Below are 10,451 nucleotides of genomic sequence, written 5' to 3'. Positions count from 1 at the left end.
TATCTAGTAGTATTGTCTTTATTGACAACATGGCTCAGACAAAAACAAAAACAGAAAATGAACACCCGAAAAACATACATCCTGACAAGCCCGTCTCCTACACCCTGCAGTATCGGAGTTGTAACCAGGTAAGTGTTGAGTGACAATATAGAGCCATCTCATCCGAGTTGTAGCTTGGAATGTGTGCTCAGCGGACCTAGACCAAATAAATACTTGTTATATTTCAATTACTTGAGGTACGCTTGATTTAGCTTGCTCAGCATGCCAGAGTTCGTGTTTTTGGGACTATTCCATTGGCACCTAAAATATTAACCATAACAAAAACAAGTACATGTTTGACCCAGGTGTGGTTGTCAGTAAGGCTGAGGTCCTGTTGGCAAGTCTGTAACTGTGATGCCAGATGACTGAAACAATATATATAAAAAGAAAGATTCTCTTCAGAGGGAGGAACGGATGACGACCCACGTAGACAGAAAAGGCTGACAGTCTATGAGATCCACTCTCCTAAAGAGATCTTGACTGCCTGCTATACAAGTAACTTCATCTCAGTAAACATTGTATTTCAATGATGGTCCATGCCTGAAACTGACTCCTCTTAACAATACTGTAAAATACTCAAAATCAGTCCCATCTAAACCATTGATTGGATTCTCATTCGCAGATCTAAAGCGTCACCATGATCCTGGTTCGTATGTTTCATGGTATGAGCAGGCTCATTATTACAGGCCAATTGGTGAAATGCTGGACATTGTGAGAAACGACCTGCACTTCATTAGCAACAAAGTGCCTGTTTAATAATGTATGTGTGTGTATGTGTACATATATATATATATATATATATATATATATATATATGAGAGTGTGCGAGGTCTTCACAGGCCGATGGTGTAGGACCTTCCTGCTGGGTTGTGGATAGCGGAGCATGAGGGCTCTGTCACGGCCCACTCGTACCACACCTTCTTCCCATTGTTACACCTCCAGAACCTCACCACGACATCATCATCCCGCGTCACTGGGATCGGTTGCTGCAGGTGGAAGAAACGGGTCAATACACTACATTCTTTTGGGTAATAAAAATGTGCTAAATGTAAAGTATACATTTTACATGGACAGTCAACTGACTTTGAGAGGGAACAGGATGGGGAACCAGGAGAACATTCCGGGAGAGTGGGTCTCTGGCTTGATACCTTGACCAAACAGACACACACATTGATGTTAACGATATCCATCCATCTTATACTTCAAAACATCACCATTCCCACCCACTCTTGGTACTTACTGAGTGTGACGTCTCCGTAGAGAGTGGTCTCGAAGTATCCAGCAAAGCCATGCAGCACTGTGTTACATCCCACAGAGAATCTAAGGCACTGGTACCTATTGTTGTTCATATCTAAAAAAGGAAAGGAAAGTGCATTTATTACATATCTTGTGTGATCGTTACCCGGTGTACCTAGGGTGTGTGTATTACCTATGGCTGGATGTGTGAGGGTTGGTGTGCAAGCGTTAGCCATGCAAGGGGGTTTGAAGCGTGTATGTTACCTGTGGTGGGGTGTACAAAGGTGAAGCAGGCTTTGGGCTCAGCCAGCTGGTGGAAGTTGTGGAGTCTGACGACATAGGGGGTCTCAAAGTGGCACTCGGGGTCCTTGTCCCGCTCCCTGCACCCCCTAACCTCATTATACAGCTTGGAGGAGGAGAGGGGGGCAAGGAAAGAGGTGTAGGAACAGGGGATGCTAACCCCACCATCTGAGGAACGAGATAAATCAGGTTTGGATGAGAGAGTATAGTCAAAAAAAGTGCATTGAATGACATATCGTCACTGTCTGGTGAAAGCCTCTCATCTCCAAAACAGAAACTTTTCAATAAAATGTAGGGAAAAAAATTAATTCCATATTTTCCCCATTAACGAATATACAATGACATTTCAGAAGCAAGTTATTATCAACTTTGTTGGTCCTAGTCATGAAATGTTCAGAGTACAATGAGTGGAGTTACTGCTTACGAGGTTGTCATGCCCTTTCAGTAGTGTGACATTTCAATATCAACGAGGTGCACTGCAGAAGTGCAATATTTACACCTACCTTTGAGAAAGTGCTGTGCTCCATCTAGACACTCCGGGGAGAGCTCGTTGTCCCCGAAGGACCCGAGCAGCTCGCTGACGATGATGTCCGCCTTCTCAGGTGCCGCCCACTCCCTCATGTCACACGACACCACGGTGACCTGATCGCCCCACTCCTCAAACTTCCAGTTCTCAAGCCTGGGAGAGAGTGGCAGGATCAGTCTCACAGACAGAGGGTGGAGCTCAATGGAGATTAACGTTGCCAACCTTATATAGTCCTGTAATTTACCTGCCAGAAAGTATTAAACCTAACCAGGCGATTACTCGTAATACAGGAATTAAATGATTACATTAATGAAACTATGTTGAAGGAGTTCTATAATCTCCTTGAATGAGGTTGGTGAACAACGGAAACCCCATTAGAGGGTCAGAGAGTTCACTCACGTGACAACAGCGTTGGGGTTCTTTTCAACAGCGTAGATACGGAGCTTCCTGTCAGCCTGCTTGGCAGCACGCAGGGAGGCATTGACCAGAGGACCTCTCCCAGCCCCCAGCACCATCAAAACTCTAAGGTCACAGAGCATACATACTGTTATGCACCAGATACAGAGGGGGGGGGGGGTCATTGTCAGGAGAATAGATACTAAGAGAGATGACAGAGAGGTAGGTGTTGGAGCTACTCACTGTGTATTGGTCGCCTTCTGCTCCTCCGGGACTCTGTCAAGCAGACACTTGTACACAGCCTGCAGAAATATCAGGAGAACCCAATCAGTACTTCATTATATTACCCTACCAGCCACAGCACCATTGCTAGCTGTTACAGTGTATTAGAATGGGAAGAGATCTGTGTCAACGGCTCCTTACCTGCTGGTACTGGGAGTATTTGATGGGATCCTTCTCGAACACTTCATAGGTCTGAGACTCCAGATTGTCCATGAGCGGCTAATGGGAAGAGAACAATTAGAGACAAAGATTCCAATGCATACACACAAAATATAATAGGGGTGGGAATCGCGATACTGATACGAATTGCGATTCTATACTGCTTTATTTTGTTTTACCTTTATTTAACTAGGCAAGTCAGTTAAGAACAAATTCTTATTTTCAATGACGGCCTAGGAACAGTGGGTAAACTGCCTTGTTCAGGGGCAGAACAACAGATTTCCCCATTAACGAATATACAATGACATTTCAGAAGCAAGTTATCATCAACTTTGTTGGTCCTAGTCATGAAATGTCCATGACTAGTCCAACGCTCTAACCACTAGGCTACCCTGCCGCACTACGATTTGATGTTAAACATATTGCACTCTGTATGTCTGCTACTGAAATTAGAAAATTAGTTTTGATCACTCAGGGAAATAAGTGCTGAAAAGTTGGCTCACTAGTTAAAAAGAAGACAGAGCAAGCTATAGGATGAAAAATACCGGCGTTTTGGCGCAGGTACAGCCAACTAACGCTCGCTTATGCTACCTAGCTAAAATGAATACAAAAATACAATTTATTTTTTACTTGGTGTCAAAGTAACAATATAATATTGTCTAAAATTGGCAAACTATTAATTCCCCGCCCATCACTATAATATACAGTACCGGTCAAAAGTATGGACACCTACATTGTAGAATAATAGTGAAGACATGAAAACTATGAAATAACACATATGGAATCATGTAGTAACCAAAAGTGTTAAATCAAAATACATTTAATATTTGAGGTTCTACAAAGTAGACAACCTTTACCTAGATGACATCTTTGCACACACGTGGCATTATTTATTTCATAGTTTTGATGTCTTCACTATTATTCTACAATGTAGAACACAGTAAAAAAATAAAGGAAACCCCTTGAATGAGTAGGTGTGTCCAAACTGGTACTGTAGGTATGACTATTTGCAAGCCCCGACAAGCATACCTGGAGAGGAGACTGTAGGTAATCCTCGTAACCCTTGGCAAACAGTTCATAGGCATTGGGGGCAGGGCGGTTCTGGTTGAGGTATTCAAGGTACTGCAGGTAGGAGCGGAAGTCCTTCTCACTGTGACGACTGGTGCCAGTGAAGATGAACTGGGCCTCAAGCTGGGAGAAGAGAAAATGTTTTGTAAAATACATAATCAAGGACAGAGTGAAGATAATACTTTTATTTGCTATACCAATTGCTATAGCCTAGAATTTACAGTACCTTGAAGAGACGGAAGATGATTTTCTGGTGGGATTTTGAAAGGACTGGGAACCCTTTCTTGTTGGTCAAAAAGATGCTGGTGGGAAGGACGGCTGCTTTGATTGGCTCCCCAAGCCACTTGTCAATCACAGCGTCGGAGGGCATATTTTCTCCAACCTCAATGGCTTCAGCAAAAGGAAGGGAAGACAAATCAGGAACAATTGTGACCAAAACAATGACTTATCCGTTTGTCAACACCACCCCAACATGTTTCCCCATCCTGCTCCCTTACCTAAACAGATTCTCTTGTTGTAGTCACACAGAGTTCTGAATGAATGCCACCTGAAAAAGGAAAAACCAAAAAGGTACATTTAAAACTAAAACTAAAAAAATCTGCAGTTCCTGGTCACAGCACAAAACTTACCAGGCCCAGGTCTTCTCGTCATCACTTCCATCATCTGTGTGTTTCGTCGGCTCGTTCTCGATGATGTCATCACGCATGTCGTCAGCAGAAATCAGGGGGACCCGGATCCAAAACTGATATGAAACAATCCAGTTGCTTAGTTTTAAGTTAACCGATTTACCTTAACATTGCCCGTCACAATACAAGTCAAGGATTAAGAATGAATTATAATTCGTATATGCTATAGATAAGGAATGTTTGAGTGCTGTAGTCACCATGCAGGAGTGGTGTCCCGTCTGGATGTGGTTGAGCAGCACACGGGCCAGGTTGGCACAGTGAGGGCCCTTCAGAGGGACCATGAAGGCTGGCAGACCCAGATATGCTGAGAAGTTCAGCTCCTGTACCAGGGCCTGAGACAGGACAGAGGGATGGCAGGACAGAGCAACAATTAAACTTGTAGCTAAGATGTTTAAAACTTTCTGCTTGAACTTGTCTTAGTTTACGAACAAGGCCGGGGGTGTATTCACTAAACCAAACGGAAGAAAATGGGGAGGGATCCAAGATAACTTTTTCCAAAAGACAGTCGTTCTCATTGCAAAAAGTTATTTTGGGAAAAGTTTTGCAACGGTTTACTACGTTGGAAGTTAATGAACACACCCAAACTCTGTCAACTCACCGCTTCTGAATTCCTGCGTTCTGTCTCCACCTCTGAGTCGGTCTCGATCCATGGAGAAAGCTTTCCAACAACCAGAGTGTTCCAGTCTGGGTAAGGAAGAAGTGAAATTCAATATCCTGATACTTAATTAAATATACATACTATAGAGCCATTAGATGGCCCTGTAAGTAGACCCCTGTGCTCAGTGGAACTGGGGCATGTGCATGAGACTGAACTGTGGTCAGTATGAATACAGGTAGCCTACTCACCTCTCCCACAGAGCAGAAGGTCAGAGCGCGTATGTGCTCCTGATCGGACTTTGGCGGGGTCCAACTCAAACTCCCTCCTGAACCTCGGGTGGAAGAGGGGCATGCACAGGAAGTCAAACCTGAAAGAGACAAATGGGACATTAGTTGACACTTGATCTAACGTTAGTTCCGTTTGTTAGGATCCCCATTAGTTACTGCACATGCAGCAGCTACTTTTCCTGGGGTCCACATAAAAATGTACAAATACATGACAAAGTACAGGACAGTTAGACAAGAACAAAAGATATTGGATTTTAATGTAATAAAAAATAAAAACACTTGTTGAAAAGACAAATTACAGTTAAAGTCAGAGGTTTACATACACTTAGGTTGGAGTCATTAAAACTCGTTTTTCAACCACTCCAAAAATGTCTTGTTAATTTCTTATGGCTGGGGGGCAGTATTGAGTAGCTTGGATGAATAAGTTGCCCAAAGTAAACGGCCTGCTCCTCAGTCGCTAATATATGCATATTATTATTAGTATTGGATAGAAAACACTCTCAAGTTTCTAAAACTGTTTGAATGATGTATGTGAGTATAACAGAACTCATATGGCAGGCAAAATCCTGAGGACAAATTAACCGGAAGTGAGAAAACTGAGCTTTGTATGTATTCACCAGAGTCCCCAATGAAATCCCCTTGAGATATTAATGATGTTGCACTGCCCTGGGGTTCCACTAGATGTCAACCATCAATAGAAATTGTAATGAGACTTCTATGGTGTTGTGGGAGTGAATGATAGCAGAATGCATCAGGTGTCTATCAAGCAGCCCTTTTCTGATCACGCTTATTCCTCATGGTATTCACTTGCGTTCCATTGCTCACGAAGACAAGAAGGAATACTCCGGTTGGAACTTTATTGAAGCTATGTTAAAAACAGATGCTATGCAAGATCACTGGATGTTTTTGGAACTAGTGAATAATGCGCCAATGTAAACTCATATTTTGATAAATATGAACTTTATCAAACAAAACATACATGTATTGTGTAACATGAAGTCCTATTAGTAAAGATCAAAGGTTAGTGATACATTTTCTCTCTATTTGTGCTTTTTGAAACTATTTGGCTGGGGAAAAAAATGGCTGTGTTTTTCTGTGGCTATGTGGTGACCTAACAATCGTTTGTGGTGCTTTTGCTGTAAAGAATATTTGAAATCAGAAACCGTGGTGGAATGAACAACGAAAATAGCTTTAAAATGGTATGAGATACATGTATGTTTGAGGAATGTTAATTATGAGATTTGAGTTTTGAAAATGGCACCCTACACTGACTGGCTGTTGTCATATCGCTCCCGTTAACGGGATTGCAGCCATAAGAAGTTTTAACAAACTATAGTTTTGGCAAGTCGGTTAGGACATCTACTTTGTGCATGACAAGTCATTTTCCCAACAATTGTTTACAGACAGATTATTGCAATTATAATGCACTGTATCACAATTCCAGTGGGTCAGAAGTATTACATACACTAAATTGACTGTGCCTTTAAACAGCTTGGAAAATCCAGAAAAAATGTCATGGCTTTAGAAGCTTCTGATTGGCTAATTGACATTTCAGTCAATTGGAGGTGTACCTGTGGATGTATTTCAAGGCCTACCTTCAACCTCAGTGCCTTTGCTTGACATCATGGGAAAACCAAAATGAAATCAGTCAATACCTCAGAAAAAACATTGTAGACCTCCACAAGTCTGGTTCATCCTTGGGAGCAATTTCCAAATGCCTGGAAGGAGACACGTTCTGTCTCTTAGAGACGAACGTACTTTGGTGCGAAAAGTGCAAATCAATCCCAGAACAACAGCAAAGGACCTTTTGAAGATGCTGGAGGAAACCGGTACAAAAGTATCTATATCCACAGTAAAACAAACCCCATATTGACATAACCTGAAAGGCCGCTCAGCAAGGAAGAAGCCACTGCTCCAAAACCACCATAAAAAAGCCAGACTACAATTTGCAACTGCACATGGGGACAAAGACAGTACTTTTTGGAGAAATGTCCTCTGGTCTGATGAAACAAAAATGGAACTGTTTGGCCATAATGACCATCGTTATGTTTGAAGGGAAAAGGGGGAGGCTGCAAGCCGAAAAACACCATCCCAACCGTGAAGCACGGAGATGGCAGCATCATGTTGTGGGGTTGCTTTGCTGCAGGAGGGACTTGTGCACTTCACAAAATAGATGGCATCATGAGGCAGGAAAATTCTGTGGATATATTGAAGCAACATCTCAAGTCAGGAAGTTAATGCTTGGTTGCAAATGGGTCTTCCAAATGGACAATGACCCCAAGCATACAAAGTTGTGGCAAAATGGCTTAAGGACAACAAAGTCAAGGTATCGGAGTGGCCATCCCAAAGCCCTGATCTCAATCCCATAGAACATTTGTGGGCAGAACTGAAAAAGCGTGTGCGAGCAAGGAGGCCTACAAACCTGACTCAGTTACACCAGCTCTGTCAGGAGGAATGGGCCAAAATTCACCCAACTTATTGTGGGAAGCTTGTGGAAGGCTACCTGAAACATTTGACCCAAGTTAAACAATTTAAAGGCAATGCTACCAAATACTAATTGAGTGTATGGAAACTTCTGACCCACTGGGAATGTGATGAAAGAAAATAAAAGCAGAAATAAATCTCTATTATTCTGACATTTCACATTCTTACAATAAAGTGGTGATCCTAACTGACCTAAGACAGGGCATTTTTTTACTAGGATTAAATGTTAGGAATTGTGAAAAACTCAGTTTAAATGTATTTGGCTAATGTGTATGTAAACTTCAACTGTATATCTACACAATTAATATACAGAACCAGTCAAAAGTTGGACACACCTACTCACTCAAGGGTTTCTCATCCAAGAGTGTGTAAAGCTGTCATCAAGGCAAAGGGTGGCTACTTTGGATAATCTCCAATATATTTTGATTTGAACACTTTTTTGGTTACTACATGACTCCATGTGTCATTTCATAGCACATATACAGTACAGTTAAAACAGATATTTAGAAAGAGGATGACACTGATACAAGATGTTGTTTTAAAGCTAAACGTGCCTTTTGCCTGAGTAACCTCTGGTGGCAGAGCATTCCATGACGATATGGCTCTATACATAACTGAGCGAAATATTAAATCGGCTTTTGGTTTTGGGACAGTGAAGAAACCCATAGCGGCGGGGCCTGTTTGAAGTGTACGCAAATGTATTACTCAAGTTAAGCATTTAACACACAGATGTTTATTAAAAAGACTCGGAGAAGTAGTCCATTTCAGCTCAACCATGAATGACTATCATGTGTGTTGTTGATGTTAGTTTTGTGTGCAGTTAATATGGGCAAGGCATGCGGCTTTGTTTTCGGCCAGCTGCGGCTTTACACGGGCTTTCTTTGCTGCACCTGACCATTACTGGACAGTAAATCAAGATGATACAAAATTATAGCCTTAACAACTAGCACAGTTGATCTGTGTCAAAAAATATTTGTATAAAACATACATACCTCGCCCCATCTTTACAACAACTTAGTCAATGACTTGATAACGATTACTGGCCATTGAAATAACTTGACGCTCTTGCATAAAGTTGACTGTAGCTAGGCATATTGATGTAACTACAAACGTTTAGGGTTATTTACTTGGATGATACATTCAAGTAACGTCATGGCTCCACTGTCAAATGTATTCTCATCAAATCATATTGGGGTCGTGGTAAAGAGGATCATCTCGTTGTTAGCCATTGTGATGGTGCACGTGGTAATTCACCATCACCGGCAAATTCACCTAGCTAGCGAGCTACGAGTAAAATAGCTAGCAACATCACATGCAGAAATGAAGCCGAATGGTATATACTAGCCTTGTCGGCTCCTGTCTTGACCTCCACCTTCCTCCAAATAATTGCTGGAGCGAAACAGTTTACTTACCCAAGTTTAGCCACCGCCGCAAGTGTGTCAGCAACCTCGGGCACACAACTCAAATCTCTCCCGCAGGACACCCTGCCTCCTGTGTTGTGGGACGCCATCGTCAGCCGAGTGAATGGGAAAGAAGAGAGTTGCAGTTTAGTAAAAGGGAAACTGACGCCATTTTGGGTCGGGTCATGTATTTGCTATCATTGGAGCTGAGAGTCAAAATGACTTCCTCTGGAATGCAGTTTCATACGTTTCGAGAACTGTCGCGATACTTGCACGTCCAGTGAGATTATGGTAGTTTGAGGCTGTTGTTCGAAAAACACTTGGGATCATCTTGATCACGTTCAAAATAATTGGGAACTCGGCAATCTCCAACGTCAGTGCGTTCAACTCAACTGGGAATTCTGAAAAAAAGCTAGCTCCGACTGGAAAAATCTTTTGAATGGTCATCCAATTCGGGAATGTTTTTATTTAACCTTTCTTTAACAAGGCAAGGCAGTTCCTCCTTTGTTTTCCCCCCCTTATTATTTACAATGACGGCATACCACAGCCAAACGCTAACCCAGACGACGCTGGTTCAATTGTGTGCCGCCCTATGGGACTCCCAATCACGGCCAGTTGTGATACAGCCTGGAATCTAACCAGGGTCTGTAGTGACGCCTCTTGCACTATGATACAGTACCTCAGACTCCTGTGCCACTCTGGCCTCTTTCTAGAGAGCAGACCAATGACTGTATATATATATATATATATATATATATATATATACACACACAGAGTTCCCAAGCCGCGTTCAAAACAACTGGGAGCTCTGAAAAATACAAGGTCGGATCATGATGTCAGTGATCTTCAGGTCGGTAAGTTGGAGATCTAGAATGAGGCCAGAGTTCCTGAGTTGGAATTCTGAGTTGGATGATCGTTTAAATAATTTTTCCCGGTTTGAGTTGTTCCCAGTTGTTTTGAACGCACTGAAGACGGAAGTCAGAGATTTCC

At 42.3% G+C, this 10,451-nt stretch overlaps 1 protein-coding gene across 2 annotated transcripts; it reads right to left on the bottom strand.

Annotated features, from left to right (window-relative positions):
* Positions 1 to 9,673, bottom strand: prmt5 (protein arginine methyltransferase 5). 2 transcript variants are annotated; one of them, XM_031807095.1, is made up of 17 exons: positions 9,474 to 9,673; positions 5,539 to 5,657; positions 5,291 to 5,376; positions 4,890 to 5,024; positions 4,636 to 4,748; positions 4,504 to 4,553; positions 4,233 to 4,396; positions 3,968 to 4,129; positions 2,921 to 2,998; positions 2,741 to 2,799; positions 2,501 to 2,623; positions 2,079 to 2,254; positions 1,540 to 1,743; positions 1,280 to 1,390; positions 1,123 to 1,193; positions 849 to 1,025; positions 1 to 818 (listed from the first exon to the last, which is right to left on the bottom strand). In XM_031807095.1, the coding sequence occupies exons 1-16, from the start codon at positions 9,569 to 9,571 to the stop codon at positions 873 to 875; spliced, it is 1,902 nt and encodes a 633-aa protein (XP_031662955.1). In that variant the 5' UTR covers positions 9,572 to 9,673; the 3' UTR covers positions 1 to 818; positions 849 to 872. The 2 variants fall into 2 exon arrangements, with proteins under 2 accessions (XP_031662955.1, XP_020318564.2); XM_020462975.2 differs by having other exon boundaries at positions 1,123 to 1,187; positions 9,474 to 9,672.
* Between the last annotated feature and the right edge of the window lie 778 nt (positions 9,674 to 10,451).

Source organism: Oncorhynchus kisutch, linkage group LG27, assembly GCF_002021735.2.
Source record: "Oncorhynchus kisutch isolate 150728-3 linkage group LG27, Okis_V2, whole genome shotgun sequence".
Classification (NCBI taxonomy): Eukaryota; Metazoa; Chordata; class Actinopteri; order Salmoniformes; family Salmonidae; genus Oncorhynchus; species Oncorhynchus kisutch.
The sequence above is the reverse complement of the archived record's forward strand: the minus strand, read 5'-3'. Positions and strand labels throughout refer to the sequence as shown.